The sequence below is a fragment of the Ochlerotatus camptorhynchus genome, unplaced genomic scaffold, assembly GCF_037179485.1.
Source record: "Ochlerotatus camptorhynchus isolate MF236.1 unplaced genomic scaffold, CSIRO-AGI_Acam_v1.1 ptg000002l, whole genome shotgun sequence".
Lineage (NCBI taxonomy): Eukaryota > Metazoa > Arthropoda > Insecta > Diptera > Culicidae > Ochlerotatus > Ochlerotatus camptorhynchus.
Genome location: NW_027040494.1, coordinates 3,551,361 through 3,568,038, shown reverse-complemented (window position 1 = coordinate 3,568,038; position 16,678 = coordinate 3,551,361). Strand labels below are relative to the sequence as shown.

At 45.7% G+C, this 16,678-nt stretch overlaps 1 protein-coding gene across 3 annotated transcripts in view; it reads right to left on the bottom strand.

Annotated features, from left to right (window-relative positions):
* Nucleotides 1–2,130: 2,130 nt before the first annotated feature.
* The window catches only part of LOC135703294 (slit homolog 1 protein-like), a 110,682-nt gene continuing 96,134 nt past the window's right edge, over nucleotides 2,131–16,678 (bottom strand). For all 3 annotated transcript variants that reach the window (XM_065224581.1, XM_065224510.1, XM_065224667.1), the window contains exon 9: nucleotides 2,131–3,990. In XM_065224581.1, the coding sequence (XP_065080653.1) occupies nucleotides 2,184–3,990 (1,807 nt within the window). In that variant the 3' untranslated portion in view covers nucleotides 2,131–2,183. The remainder of the gene's footprint in view (nucleotides 3,991–16,678) is intronic.

Here is a 16,678-nt window from a genome sequence, read left to right as displayed (position 1 = left end):
ATTTATGACGATTCTGAAGATTTCTTGCAAAAAGATGATGCACGATGCAAGTAGATGCGAGAAATTAAAGAAGATTTTTCGAAGATTGGTTAGCTAGTGTGAGATTTGTTGAGCACCTAGAATTGAGATTTAGATGTGTCGTCCCCCTCGGATCTGACTGTGTGCGACAATTGGCGAGGCATCATGTTACTGTGTATTGTTCTCAAAGTTCTGTGCAAAGTTATCCTGAATCGGATACAGGAGAAGATCGACGCGACTCTCCGACGGCAGCAGGCAGGATTCCGTGCCGGAAGATCTTGTGTGGACCATATTGTCACGCTCCGCATCATCCTGGAGCAGGAATTGAATTCCAAGAGTCCCTTTATTTGGTATTCATTGACTACTTGACTGCTTTCGACCGTCTCAATCACGAGAATCTGTGGGGCGCCCTGAGACGCAAGGGAGTCCCGGATAAAATCGTCAACCTCATCGAAGCGCAGTATGAGGCTTTCACGTGTAGAGTTCTGCATAACGGAGCCTTCTCCGACCCTATCCGGGTAGTCGCTGGTGTGAAACAAGGATGTATACTATCACCGCTACTGTTTCTCATCGTAATCGACGAGATCATGGTAGGTGCAATTGACCGTGTACCGAACCGTGGGCTGCTTTGGCTGATGATGTTGCTCTACTAGCACAACGGTGCTCTGATATGCAGAGTAAGCTCAATGACCTTGCCGAACGCTCCTCTGCGGCGGGTCTCACCATCAACGTCAACAAGACCAAATCGTTGGATATCAACACGGGCAACCCTTCCAAATTTACGGTAGCGGGGCAAGCAGTGGAGAAGGTCGAAAGTTTCCAACATCTTGGCAGCCAAATAGCGTCGGACGGCGGGACCAAGAGCGATATAAGTGCACGAATCAAGAAGGCTAGGGCTGCCTTTGCGAAATTACGAAACGTATGGAGATCCAACCAGATAAGTAAACACACCAAAATCCGAATTTTCAACTCGAACGTGAAATCTGTGTTGTTATACGCCAGCGAGACGTAGTGTGTATCAGCGGAGAACACTCAAAAGCTGCAGGTCCTCATCAACCGATGCCTGCGGTATATAATTCGTGCCTGGTGGCCTCACAACTGGATCTCGAATGCCGAGCTCCATTGTCGATGTCATCAGAAGCCGACAGCAACAGAAACTCGAGAGCGATAGTGGAGGTAGGTCGGCCACACACTTCGATGGGGCGGAAACGAAATTTGCAAGCAAGCGCTGGATTGGAATCCAGCAGGACATCGCAGCAGAGGCAGACCCAGCGGCTCATGGCGGCGGAGCCTCAATAAGGAAATTAAGCAAGTCGATAGGAATCTGACCTGCACCCAGGTCAAGGCAAAAGCGAGCAGCCGTCCAGGATGGAAGTTTTTCACGTTGGCCCTTTGCACCGCTGGTTGTGCACAGGACCCTTAAGTAAGTAAGTAAGTCTTTCGTTCAGAGAGCCAAGGACCGGGAGGGACTGCATATGTACAAAGTGCAGAAGGCTCCAAATCGTGACGAATGGCAAAATACGTCCAGCACAAGTTTGATGTCCCCGAGGAAGTAAGGAAGCAGAAACTTTCAAAGATTGCCTAGAAATACATTATTTGGCAAGTGGCCCTCGTTGGCGTACAACAATTTGCCATACAATGAAACTACTAGAAGCGGCTCCAGTTCTGATGGAGGAGGCTTTTTGGATAGTGGAAGATAAAGTGTTTATTGTGTTGTACCTTTTGACTATAGTATTAAGATGTATTGTATAGTTACCAAGAATCCTCGGATCTGTAAAGTTAATTCGGATGAGCCTTATCAAATAAATTAATAAACAAAAAAAAACTCGAGTGAAGCTATGATGTGAAATGAGAGGCTCGGTGACCTTAGAACGATCGTTTTTGCTTACTAAGCAGAACATCATCATTCTAATCTCAGGCCCATTCACATTCAAAATTCGTCAATCGCTTTATTTGTTTGGTAATAACAACTACTCGATGATTAAAAAAGAGCTCGTATGCCTATTGGCAAACGTTTTTGCTTACTGAGCAGAAGGTCGTGGGTTCAATCCCAAGCTCCTTCGCGTTATCTAACTAATCCGAGATTTATGTGATATTCGTTAGGTAAAAACAGTTGAATTTGTTTTGACATTTTATTATGTGTTGAATAAATTCATGAGCTTTCACTAGGATATTTTCCCCGAGCCCCCATGAATGGATGCTGCATTTTTGTTAACTTTCTTCTCGAGCATGTCCTTCTCCTGCTTCTTGGCTTTCTCTTCCTTTTTCAATGCCGTGTGCATTCTCTGCAGATTTGAGATTATGTCTTTCAGTTCACTAATTTCCTGCTGCTTTTCGCCAAGCAAACGGTTTGCATCTTCGGTATCTTGTTGACGCCTTGACAGTAGGCCTCTGTTAAATGTGTCTTTCTCCTGAACGAATTTGATGATCCGCTCTAACATTTCCTTATTTGATATCAATCCTTCCTTTGTCACGCGATGGAATTGTCGCTGCTTCTCAATTTCATTAGCCACATTGCGCTTAGAACTGTTGAGACGATTTCGTTTAGCTTTTTCCTCTTCCAATGCTTTTTGCCATTTATTTGCCAGAATCCTAGCGTTCTCAATCTCCCTAAGTTTGTCAGCATTTTCAGCATTAGCACTGGCGATTGCATTTCGAACTTCATCGGTTATTTGATTGCTAGTAGTTGATACTGGTTTCGGGCATTTTTTCTGATTTGCACGTTCATGGAAGTCAGCTTCCCGCAAGATCTGGTTCAATCGATCGTTGTATGGCTTTAAGTAAGTTCTACAGCAAATGCCATTTTCATTCCGCATCTCCGCTGCACATAGGTTCTTATTTTTATCGACAGTCGAGCTTTCAAACTTTTTAATTTCGCTGCAGCTCCACTCATTATTTGACATTCGATATTGAAGGCTATGGGTGTGTGATCTATTTACATAAGACTTCAATGAAATAAGATTGTTATCGTTTAAGCCCACCCATTCCAGCTTCTTAAATACGTTTAAAGAAGGTCCGTAAGAAAGTTTGTTATGAGATAATTCAAGTACTTTTAAACTGAATGGTTTTGGGGGAATTTTATTTGTATGCATTTCAAACAAATTATTATGCGCCAAAATAAGATATTGTAAATTTGCCATCCATGGTCGAAATCCAAATACTTCCAACAAATTGTTAGACAGATCCAAATATTCCATTGAAAGACAAGTTTGCAGCTCTGGTGTTGTATCGAGTTTGTTCCGGGCGAGGATTAAATTTACAAGGGTGCACTGTTGGCCTACTACGAATTCCGTTAGGGAATTATTTCTGGCATCTAAACGGGTCACATGTGGTGGCATGATAAAATCCGTCAAGTCGTTGAAGCTCACATTGACTAGATCAAGGTTAGCAACAAGTTGTTGCAAATTCAATCGCTTCAGTCGGTTGAATGACAAATCTAGTGTTTTGAGGTGTCTTTGATTGCGGAAGTGATTATCATTGATTGACGCAATGTTGTTATGTGATGCATTCAAAAATTGTAGATAAGCAGTGAACGCTGGTAACGAATCCAATTGATTTTGATCCAAGTAAAGAAATTTCAAATTAGGAGGCGAATAATCGATTGATGTTATTTCATTTTTTGACAGCACCAGTGTTTGTAAATTATTCGCCCCTCTAAATGCGCTAGGATTAATACGAGTTAGACGATTATTTTCAAGATACATCGTTTGAAGGTTTGCTGCCCTTTCAAATGCATTTTGTTGGATCGAGGTAATGATAAGACTGTTGAGATTCAGGAGGGTCACACGAGGGAACGCATCGATCAATGATTTGGGAAGATACTCTAATGTGGAGTCTCGAAATGTCAATTTTTGTTGAGGATTATGCTCCAGCCCGAAATCATGGAATTCTCCGTTTTTTAAATGCACATTGTTAATCTGACAATCATAGTGCTCCGTGACTACGTTGCAAATGTGCCTTGTTGATTGCGACCTGTAATGATAATAGAGACAAGAATCGATTAGTTCGTATGATCTTTGTTTTATTTATTAAAAAAATATTAATGAAAAAAAAATACTGTTAGGGACAATGGACGGGAAGACGGCCATCCGAGGTCGAATAGCCACTCTCTGGATTATTAAAACAATCACCTTTTGGAAAGTTATATTAGTAGTATAATAGTATCACAGACAAACATATATAACACTTATAATAACATTCTTCGCACGCTCTAACAGTCAATGCAAGTACGATTTTTGCTGGGAATGTGCTCCCATTTGCTCCCCCGCCACTAAAGTGTTAACACATAACTTATGTGGAACTTCATGCAAAAAGCTGACTCAAAGCTGACCCCTTTTTTGTTTTGCCTCAGTGGTATAGCTGGCATAGTTGGACATCGATCTGTCAAAATAAAATTTTCGTGATATCGACACTGAGCATTCATTAGGACCAATGTCGAAAACATAAATAATGGCTTCTTTCGTAAATGTCTGGTACGTCAAAGTCAATTCAAGTAAGCCACTAATTTTATCGGATAGGAGGACTCTTTCTGTACACAATCATGGTGTTGGTTTTCTTGAGTGAGTTTTCATTTTCAAGAAATTCACGCAAAAAGTAATTGTTTACGTTTGCTGCATTGGCCCTTATGAAAGTAAGCATTGACGTTGACGGCGACTCTGCAACTCTTACTCCTGGTAAAATCCCATAAGCATCTGACAATCTATGCATGAAATCCAGCGGACTTTGTCTTATCTCTTCATTCCTCCAGCAAGCCACCGTTTCTTCACACAAAGATTGTGGGTATTCTTTTTTCGACTAGTTCGACAGGGGGCTTCTCAAAGGATTTTTTAACTAGTATTTTCAAGTCGGTTAGAAGCCAATCAAGAGCGTTGTTATTCAGTAATATTTCCTATAGAGATTAGTGACGTTTAGCGCACGCACACTAGCGGAAGCAACGCCGTGTAAAGTTGTTTATCATTTTCATCTGGCTAACCTAAAAAAATGTATGAAAGTAGACCTGTCAAAATGAGTTTGACATCGATTTGTTATGTATTTTCCTCGGATATTCACTAACACGCTCTCACATATCGCACCAATACAACCGGCCGTGAAAATCTCAAAAGAGATTAGTGACGTTTAACGCACGCCCACTAGCGGAAGCAACGCCGTGTAAAGTTGTTCATCATTTTCCTCTGGCTAACCTAAAAAAATGCAAATACAACGCAGTATTGATGTTTATATCATATCTCATATATACTGTAAACATCAATTAGACAAGAAAAATGATTAGACCTCATCTAACCTAATCATTTTCCAGGATGCTTTCTCGTACTGGCTGCGTTTGTATTGTATTAGATTAGATTAGATTAGATTAACTTTGATACATCTAGCTGAGAGTCCCAGCCTGGAACCTTAGCCATAGTGGTCGAAATTTTTGACGTAGGACTACGTCTTTCATTTCTACACTGGGGGTACACTTTGTGAAAACCGAAAATGGAACATGAAACAAAATTATGAAAGATTTTGAACATTAATAACTCAGCTGCTCCTAGATCAATTTCAATAAGTGAATCATCAATGGATCAGAAATATTTCTACGCATCTATAGAAATGCTTGGGACTGATGATTTTTAGTGAGAAGCTATTGAAAAAGTTGTCCAATGTACAAATAAAAAGTGATAATGTTATAACTGTTAAACGTTCATCCCAAACTCAGTCTTCATAATCGAGTACCACTTGGTTGCACATCATTCTGCTTTAATCTGAAAAATATGATAAAAATGACATAAAGCAGCGCTGCTGTATGGCAACAGCCCATTTTCGCTTCGGACGGCGAACGGCAACAAGCAACAAGTGACTGGTCGTGGCAAAGGAGGAAAAGGTGCCAAGCGTCATCGCAAAGCTCTTCGAGATAACCACCATCCGTCGTCTGGCTCGCCGTGGCGGTGTCAAACGTATATCCGATCTGATCTACGAGGTGTGCTGAAGGTGTTCCTGGAAAATGAGATCCGTGATGCTGTCACCTACACTAAACACGCCAAGCGTAAGCGGCCATGGATGTCATCTACGCTTTGAAGCGACAGAGACGCACTCCGTACGGTTTCGGAGGTTAAATCACCACCAACTTTGGAAACAAAACGGTTCTTTTCAGGGCCACCATGAATAGAATAGGAAGAATAGAATTCATCTGCCTGTTTGTCCATATTCAGAACCATACGCCCCCAACGACCACACAAAATGCCCATGTAACCTTACTAGGACAAATGACTTTGATCGATCTCTTCATCAACTTTTCCTTTGAATCGTCACGACTGCATATTTTCGATGGAAGAAGCAACAATCTAGCATCTAATTCGACGAAGATGGCCATTTCTGAAGCCGAGTGATTTACGAAAGAGAGTCGATGAAGAGAATCGATCAATGTAGATAGAACCTATTTAAAAGTAAGGCGAGATTTGTTTTCCGTGCTGAGCACCAATGCTACTGACGGCAGGGAGGCAGCTCCCACACCTGGACTCTACCTATCGACCCATCAACTCAACCGGGGACCAACGGCTTTACTTCCCGAAGGAAGCCGTGATTAGAGATGTTATGCCTTAGAACATACCGGTGGCGCCGACTGAGATTGAACCCAGGCCTACTGGGATGAGAGGTAATCACGCTTACCACTACACCACCGGCGCCGCTAACTTTCAAGGTGTTGCCATTGGCAAACTACGCAGAAGAAAGGAGCCAGTGTCACTACTTGATAGCAAACTACTCATAATGGGAGGAGTCTTTGTAATTTTTATACCACTTGGTTGCACATCATTCTGCTGAAAAGATATAAAACAACACTGCTGTCTAGCATCACCTCATTCGCTGCCAGACTGTTGAGCAGTTCAGTCGATTTTTATTCTCTCTCGTTTCGTTCGTTCGTTCGTTCGCAAATCGAATTAGCTCCGCGTTGTGTAGTGACGCTCTCGCTGACCCAGCCATGGGGTAAGAAATCGCGCGGTAACGCGAGTGCCGGTTTACCGGGAAAACAGACTCTCCCAGGAGACGGCGCGACCACCGAGCCAGCCCAGAAGAAGCAAAAGAAAACCTCATTGCCCGTCCCGACGGGCGTTGCGGACCCGCAGCCGGGGCCTCCCGGAACTAAACGACCCAGACCTGAAGACAGCAGCGCCACCGCATCGGCAGCAAAAAAGCTGCTGAGCAACAATCCGTTCTCCGCCCTGCAGAACGGAGCCCAGCCACAGTCGGACCCTGAGACGGTGCCGAAAAAAGTGAAGTTGCCACCCTTCTATGTGAAGGGCTTCCCTCCCGGGCTATGGGAGCAGCTGGATTACTACATTAAGGAGGGCCCTCGTTGCACCATTCAACGGTGCACGGAAGGGTACAAACTGATGGTCCCGGCCGAAAAACACTACAACGTAGTCCAGGCCCTCTTGGACAGGATGAAGTTGGAGTACTTCTCCCACGACGTCGAGGCCACCAAGCCGCTGAAAGTGGTGCTGCGCGGGCTTCACGACATGGACTCCACCACCTTAATGAACGAGATTAAGACGAACGGCCTCAAGGCGGTCGAAATCCACAAGACGACCCGCAGCAAGGCCATCAAGTATCGTGACCAGCTCTACCTGGTCCATCTGGAGAAGAACTCCACAACCGTGAAGGATCTCCAGACGACACGCACACTGTTCCACATCGTAGTGAATTGGGAGTGGTATAAGCCAACCCACCGTGGCGTCACTCAGAGCTCGAACTGCCTATTGTTCGGGCACGGCACCAGGAACTGCCACATGGCCAGCTGCGGCAAAAACCACAAGATCGACAACTGCGACAGCATCGAGGAAGCCGCTCCCACATGCGCCAACTGCGGTGCCGCCCACAAGGCCACGAGTAAGGCCTGTCCGAAGCGGGCCGAATATGCCGAGATCCGGAAGAAGGCCTCGTCCAACAACCAGCCCGGTCGCAAGAAGGTTCCGGAAAACAACGCGCAGAACTTTCCTCCGTTATCACCGGTCCAATCAAGGCCAATTCCAGTGTTGGCGCCGCTTCCGCTCAATCAACAGTTGGCTGCTGCCCAGTCGGCTGCCACTGCAGTACCCGGTCAAGCCTCCGGGCCATCGACGGATCCCCCTGCTCCGGGATTGGCCGGTACAACCGGCGAAGCTTCACACGATTCTCCGCTGTCAACGGATGAGATCGTCACACTGCTGGCCCAGGCCATCATCATAAAGCGCACCTGCGCTACAAGAACACAACAGCTCCAAGCTATCATCTCCTTCGTCGCTAATTATGGACCGTGAAGCCATTAAGATCGCCAACTGGAACGCTCGCTCCGTAGGGGCGAAAAACATTGAGCTTGCAGACTTCCTTCGCAAGCACGACATCGACGTGGGCCTTCTCACCGAGACCCACCTCAAGACCGGTGACAGCTTCTGGCTGCCCGACCACAGCATTGTCCGGCTTGAACGCAGCAGCTCCAGGGGGGGGGGGGCGGTGTCGCGGTCATCATCAAGAAAGGCATCAAGTACTGCACCCTTCCCCACTACCGCACTTCCATCATCGAGGCCGTCGGCGTAGAGGTGGAAACATCGACCAGAAACGTCCGGTTCATCGCTGCCTACTACGGCAATGTACCGTTAGCAATGGTACAGCACAGCAGTTCAAGAACGACCTTGCCATCATAACCCACACCAATGCCCGCTTCGTAATAGGAGGGGACCTGAACGCCCGGCACGAGGCCTGGCGAAACTACCAACAGAACCAGAACGGCCGCCTACTATTCGACCATTCCCAGCATGGTCTCTATTCCGTCTGGTTTCCGGACGAACCAACGTTCACATCACCGGCGGGCAACCCATCGACGCTGGACCTGTTCTTGGCAAACACCGGATTAGCCAAGCCGGTTGCCGTCAACGACCTGAGTTCGGACCACCAACCGGTGCTGACCGAGCTGTTCAACTTGGCCCCTGCACCGTGCCTGCGGAAGGACTACCATCGAGTCAACTGGGTCCAGTTTCGGCGCGTGGTCGACCGGCACATCGTCGACAACCCACCTCTCGACACAGTGGAGGACATCGACCGGACCCTGGAGGGTCTCTATCAAGCCATATCCATGGCTGACGAAGAGTGCGTTCGACGAGTTCCTGTGAGGGGTAAGTTTCAAGCAATTGATTGCCACACCAAACTCTTGATTCGGCTCGGAAATGTTCGTAGGCGCCAGTTTCAGCGGACTGGGGATCTGCAGCGTAAATACGAAATGGTCGATCTGAATCGGCAGATCGCTTCCAGAATGGTCTCAATCCGGAACGAGAGTTTCGGGTGGCTCGTTCAGAACCTGGACGACCGTTCCAGACCATTCTGGAAGGTTGCCAAGGTGCTGAAGTCTCACCCCAAGCCCATTGCACACCTTAGAGTCAATGACGAACGGCTTATCACCAACGAAGAGAAGGCCAATGCGATTGGGGAGCACATTGCCCAGTCGCATTTGCTTGGCTCCAAAATCCCAAGTCTACTCGAGAACCAGGTTGCGCAGTGCGTCCAGACGTTAGATGCCTCCCCTTGTGCCGTCCCTCCAGAAGAACGGATTACAGAGGAACAAATTTGCTCAGCGCTGAAACACAGTAAGAACATGAAGGCTCCCGGGTTTGACGGAATATTCAACCTAGCGTTGAAAAATCTCAGCCCGAGGGTGCACTCGCTGCTGGCTGCCATCCTCAACAGATGCTTGGAGCTGCACTACTTTCCAAGCATCTGGAAGGTGGCAAAAATCATCCCGATCCGCAAACCTGGGAAAGACCCTTCACTACCGTCAAGCTACAGACCGATTAGCCTGCTCTCAGCGCTGACCAAGCTGTTCGAAAAATTGATCCTCAGTCGACTGAACAAGTTTGTGGAGGAACAGGACATTCTTCTTCCGAAACAGTTCGGGTTCCGCAAGGGGTATTCCACCAATCATCAGCTAGTGCGGGTGATGAATAACATCCGAAGTAACAAAGCTGTATCCAAGTCCACAGCCATGGCCTTGTTAGACGTCGAAAAGGCGTTTGACAATGTCTGGCACGACGGACTTATATACAAGCTTTGTATCTCCAACTTTCCACCATACCTTGTGAAAATCACCCGTAACTACCTCCAGCAAAGGTCGTTCAGGGTGTCGTTGAATAGTTCCCTTTCGGGACAATTTCCGATCCCAGCAGGTGTTCCGCAAGGGAGTCTGCTGGGACCACTGCTTTGCAGCATCTACACGTCGGACATCCCTCCTCTAGGAGACGGTTGCGTGTTCTTCCTGTTCGCAGATGACACCGCGATAGCCGTCAAGGGTAGGATGCCTCGTGAAATTACGAACAAGCTTCAACGATGCCTTGACACCTTTACTGATTATGCCACCTCGTGGAAAATAAAAATCAACGCCTCGAAAACCCAAGCGATCATGTTCCTTCACAGACAATCGCTAAAACTTAAACCGTCTCCCTCCTGTACCGTAATAATCGATGGTACAAGGGTCGAGTGGTCCGCTGATGTTACTTATCTCGGGATGTTGTTCGATGAGAAGCTCCTGTTCCGCTCGCACATAGAGAAAACCCTAGTTAAGTGCTCCGCCTTGGTTAGGTGTTTGTATCCGCTCATTTGCCGCAGATCCCGCCTCTCAAGGCAAAACAAACTGGCTGTTTACAAACAGATCATAGCCCCCGCGATCTTCTATGCCGCCCCGGTGTGGGAATCGTGCGCTCAGACCCACAGGAACAAAATCCAGGCGGATCTGGCGTCACTGGGCGTCAAAGCCGAATTCAAATTGGGCAGAGTCGGCACCAAGCTGGTGCTCCGTACCAAAGCGGAGTATGACTTAGTCGTCGCCCACCTGAGGACTTCCAAGGTGGAATTCTTCACCCACGACATCCCCGGTGAAAAACCGTTCAAGGTCGTCATCAGGTGCCTGCCAAATTTCGACCCGAAGTTTATCGATCATGAAATCAGGGACCAGTACAAGCTGGTCCCAAGCGCCATCTATCGGATCACAAGAAAGGACAACAATGTGAAGGCGTATCCGGATTGCCTTTTCCTGGTACACTTCCAGAAGGGAACGGTGACACTCAACGCGCTGAAAGCCATCTGCTCCATCAATTCCATCATCGTCCGCTGGGAGCCATACCGTGGCGGCCATCGCGATGTGACTCAGTGCCAAAGGTGTCTGGACTTCGGACACGGCACCCGCAACTGCAACATTAAGCCACGCTGCGGCAATTGCGCTCAAGACCACGCCACTTCCGACTGCCCTGCGGATGAAGCTGTGGCGTCCAAATGCGCAAACTGTGGCGGTGCTTACCAAGGATCCCACAAGCAGTGCCCTAAACGCGAGGATTTCAAGCGCATCCGAAAACAAACGTTCACTAACAATCAACCAGGACGAAGGAAGGATAAGGCCCCGGCTTTCACGACAGAGGACTTTCCGCCTCTTCATGGACAAGAGAATCCAAGGGTGCGATTAGCCCCCCTCAATAAACGTCTGGAACTTCTGCTGGACAAAGCTTTCCATCCCCCCTGGATTCTGGAGACAACCAACAGCTCAAACCAATAATCCCGATCTGTTCTCAGCAGATGAACTGATGGAAATTTTCGTCAAAATGACCGGTGCTCTACGTAAGTGTCGCAATAAGCCCGAACAGATGCAAGTGCTCGGTAAGTTCATCATCCAGTATGGTGTCTAAACCGCTAACCATCGCTACCTGAAACGCTTGCTCTGTAAGCGCAAAACAGATTGAGCTTGCCGACTTCCTCCGCAAGCACAGCATCGACGTGGTCCTACTAACCGAGACGCATCTAAAGTTCGACGACAGCTTCTGGTTGCCTGACACAACATTATCCGGCTTGATCGCACCAGCTCCAGGGGGTGGGGTGTAGCGGTCATCGTCAGAAGGGGAATCAAGTTTTGTACTCTGCTCCACATCTGCACTTCTATTATCGAGGCCGTTAGTGTGGAGGTGGAATCATCAACTGGAAACGTCCGGTTTATCGCTGTTTACTGCCCACGCCAGTGTACCCGTTGGGGGTGACCTGAATGCCCACCATGAAGCTTGGCGGAACTACCAGCGTAACCGGAATGGATGTCTATTGTTCGAATACGCACAACATGGACTGTACACTGTGCAGTTTCCGGACGAACCAACTTTTATCTCTCCGGCGGGAAATCCGTCCACCCTGGACTTTTTCCTGTCAAACATCATACTATCCAAGCCGGAGGCGCACAACGATCTCAGCTCCGACCACCAACCGATGGTGACTGACGTCGGTGTCAACGTGGTTCCTGCTAGAAGCTGCCTGCGTAAAGACTACCACCATGTCAACTGGGTGCAGTACGGACAAATGGTGGACAGCAACATCGATAAAAATCCACTGCTCGACACTGTAGATGACATCAACCGGGCGTTGGAAGGACTCCAACAGGCCATATCCGTGGCTGACAAGGCATGTGTTCGACAAGTTCCTGTGAGGGGTAAGTTTGTTGCTATTGATTCCCACACCCAATTACTGATTCGGTTGAGAAATGTTCGTAGACGCCAGTTTCAGAGGACTGGATATCTGGGCAAAAAACGTGGAATTGCCGATCTGAATAGGCAGATTGCTTCCAGAATGGACTCACTCCGAAATGAAAGAAACTGGAAACAGAATCTGGAATCAGCCAAGGTGCTGAAAAATCATCCCAAACCCGTTCCACCTCTCAAAGTCGAAAATGATGACGATCGGCTTTTAATCACCCCACAGGAGAAAGCAAATGCGATCGACGAGCATGTCGCTTCCTCGCATTTGCTTGGCTCGACTATCCAAAGTCCGCTCGAAGATCAGGTTGCGAAATGAGTTCAAAACCTAGATGCCTCCCCTTGTGTCGTGCCTCCGGCGGATATGATTACAGTACAACAAATTTGCTCAGTGCTGAAATGTACCAAGAACATGAAGGCTCTCGGGTTTGACGGTATATTCAACTTGATCTTGAAGAGACTCAGCATGAAAGTACAGTCTATTCTACCGCTATCTTCGAAAGATGCTTGGAACTGCACTATTTTCCAAGCATCTGGAAAATAGCAAAAATCATACCAATCCGCAAACCCGGTAAGGATCCAACATTGTCTTCAAGCCACAGACAAATCAGTCTCCTTTCAGCGCTGAGCAAATTGTTCGAGAACCTCATTCTCAATTGTTTGCTCAAGTTTGTCGAGGAGCACAACATTCTCCTACCGGAACAGTTCGGGTTCAGGAAGGGGCACTCCACCAATCACCAGCTAGTACGGGTGATGAATAACATCCGAAGTAACCAAGCTGTATCCAAGTCCACAGCCATGGCCATGTTAGACGTTGAAAAGGCAAAGGTCGTTTAAGGTATCGTTGAATGGTTGTCTTTCAGACACGTTTTCCATCCCAGCAGGAGTCCCGCAAGGCAGTCTGTTTTTCCTTCTACGAAACCCAATGAAATCAAAGTTTGATGCAATTGGTTAAAAAATAAATAGAAAATGTCCAAAGAAGGAAATGTTACATACATGTTTCTTCTAAGTTTACCACAGTTTTGCTGTGTTAACCAAGGTGATGAATTTGCTAAAGTTAGCTAGGGTAAATGTTGGCTTCGGCACCCATTGACTGTTTTCGGCAACCTAAATTTAAACGTTAATTTCACTATGTTTTCCCATCAACGCACTTCCCTGAATGTGTCCAAACGATTGTTTAGCCTTTCAGCTTCAATCTGATTATATTTGAACGATCGAGCAATCCAGTAATGCTACATTTTTCTTCAAATAAAGCATACGCACTACAAAATGGGGTTGATTTCGAGTTGCCGATAATAGAACAGCTGGTTAACACGCAGTTCTAATGGGAAGGTTGCCGAAGAAAAAGAGGCTGCCGACAATAGTCACACTCACCTGAGAAGTTTAGAGCGTTGTAAAAACGCTTTCAAAACGTTTTGAAAAATTCTGTCGATTGGAATGGATAGAGAAGCAAGCAGCAGATGAATGTAAACAAACAGACACATCATATATGTGCGTGACGCTGAGAAAATGCTAGTAGAAGTGCAGACGCTGCTTAGATTGACGAGAATACGTAAATTCCCCTATGTAATTATAAATAAAGCACATAAATGGTTAATGAAATAGTAATTGATGAGTTCAGGAGTGCTAGGAGCACATAGAATTATAAACCACGGTAAAATTACAGCTGGTATAATCAGTTTGACAGATCGATGATCATCTATACCACTTGAAATCATTGAAATGGGGTCGATTTTTGTTGATCGAGTTCCACATATGTTATGTGATGATAATTTTATGTTAGGATTGTCCTCCAAATTGGAGAACAAAGAGGAGCTTAATGTATGTATGATTGTTTTACCCCTTCCTCCTCTACTTCGCTGACATATGAACAGACATGAACCAACATTTTGTTCAATTTTGAAAGTACCGTCTTCTGATAGGGAAAACAACTGCCTGTTGCGTTATCATAAAATTCACTCTCTGCTCTGCTTCAGACCCCTTATTTAAAACTAATGATAGAGCTACTGAAAAAAGAGGCGCATTTTTTAGAAACTGTTTTATTCCACAACATGCATGGTGTTTTTGTGTACTATACTGAAGTGCAAATCAACAAAAATGTGTGACAAAATAGTATCAGTTTCTATTGTAGTCGATGTCGATGTCGAATTCAGTGCACATTGATTACAGCAAAATAGCTCAAAATTGATCAACCCAATGTAGTTATGTAGGGAAAATTCTGTCAATTTTTAACCATTACATTAAATTTAAACACATTATCTTATGCATAATATGAACGGCGATCTGATTATGGTAACATGAATTGTCGCGAGTTTTGAACCATAACCGGAACATTGAAATCAGTGGCGTTTCCTTAACCTCAATCTACCTGTGCACCAACTCTCAAAACATAAACAATTATCAAAATATTACTTGCAATGGATAGATATCGAGTAACCTAGAAAATTAAGTGTATTTTTCAACCGATTCGAGTTTGAATATGGCATTAAATCTGGGTTCGAATATTGGTGCACAGGTTAACAGTGAGGTTACGGGACGCCACTGACTGAAATACTTGAGAAAAATAAGATAAAGTATAATACATAGTCAAAAACGCATGACATAAACCATTTTTACATAGTTCTACGTCATACTGCGGTCGTGTCTAGGACACAACCCCTAATTTTTTTTTTACATAAAAGACTTTTTTTTAATTCATAATTTTTTAAACACTGGACCGTAATCAAGGATCAGAATGTGCGTGAAAGAGCTCGGTACGGTCGGTGTTGATGTTGGTTCGCTCGCAACTATTTCTGCAAAAAAAAAAATTTAGTGTGTACCAAAAGTGCTTCTGAACGTGTTTCACAGTTGGGTGTGGTGAAATTCGTGCATTCCCGGTTGATTTTCAGTGGAAATTCCGTATCACAGAATTGCTCACCGAGTTCCTTTTTTATTGTCGTTCTAAGACATGCTAATTCGTGATATTTTAACGTTTTTCATAAAATTGTTACACCCGAACGACCCATCGAGTACTTTCCACATCACCCTATCGCATCCCGCTGGAGTACCGCAATTACATACCGCTTAATCAGCCAAATTCATCGATTTACCGTCTCAACGTACACTACGTGTGATCCGCCATAGTAACAATGGAAACTGTGTGTTTCTCTTGAGCCAGAAGTCTCGCCAAAGCTGATGAAATTATGTGCAATGGATTTTGCAAGTCGTCATTCCATCTGAAATGCGTTCATCAGACCCCAGCTACTCGTGATAACATTGCAGGTTGTTCCCAACTATTTTGGATGTGCAAAGCTTGCACCAAAATGATGGCGAACACTTCCTTTCGACAAGCAATTGCGTCCACCAATACTGCAATGCATGTTTTGGTTGAAGATCAAAACAAGGTATTGAATAAACTGAGGAACGAGATCGCTCAAAACAGTACCAAAATCAACACAATTCTCGAACAATCAGCAACGCGTAACGAACAAACCCAGCCAACACCGATAACTTCTGGCAACGACACACGACAACAAACAGAGTCTACTGGGACGAAACAAATAGAACCCGGGGCTACCATCCCACTTGCAACAGCTAAAAAGCAAAAGAAGTTTTGGCTGTACTTGTCCGGTTTCGACCCTTCAGCATCAGCAACTCAAATTGAAAAGCTCGTCAAGGATAATCTCGACACTGATGATGACATTGAAGTAACTAAGTTAGTTCCCAAAGGCAAAAATCTTAACGAACTTACTTTTGTTTCCTTCAAAGTCGGAATTGGTTTGCAGCTGCAGGAACAAGCCCTCTTTGGATCGACGTGGCAACAAGGAATAGTATTTCGTTCATTTGATTCCAAGCAATCATCGTCGGATCGGCCTATTTTTCGCTTCGGACCCACAACACAGTAGTTCACTGGGCGCCCTAGATATCGGTGCAGCCTCACAGATGATCAGCTGTTCAACTGATATGGCAATAACCACAACAACACAGTCCCGAAACACAACCACTCCTTTACATCCAGACTCCACTGATAGACAGCAGCAATTCACTAACACTACACACCAAAACAAACCAAGTACTGCTAGCACTATCCCAATCTGACTACGATGTGATAGCTTTCACCGAAACCTGGCTCGGTGCTGATATTTCAAATTCTGAATTATCACACAACTATACAA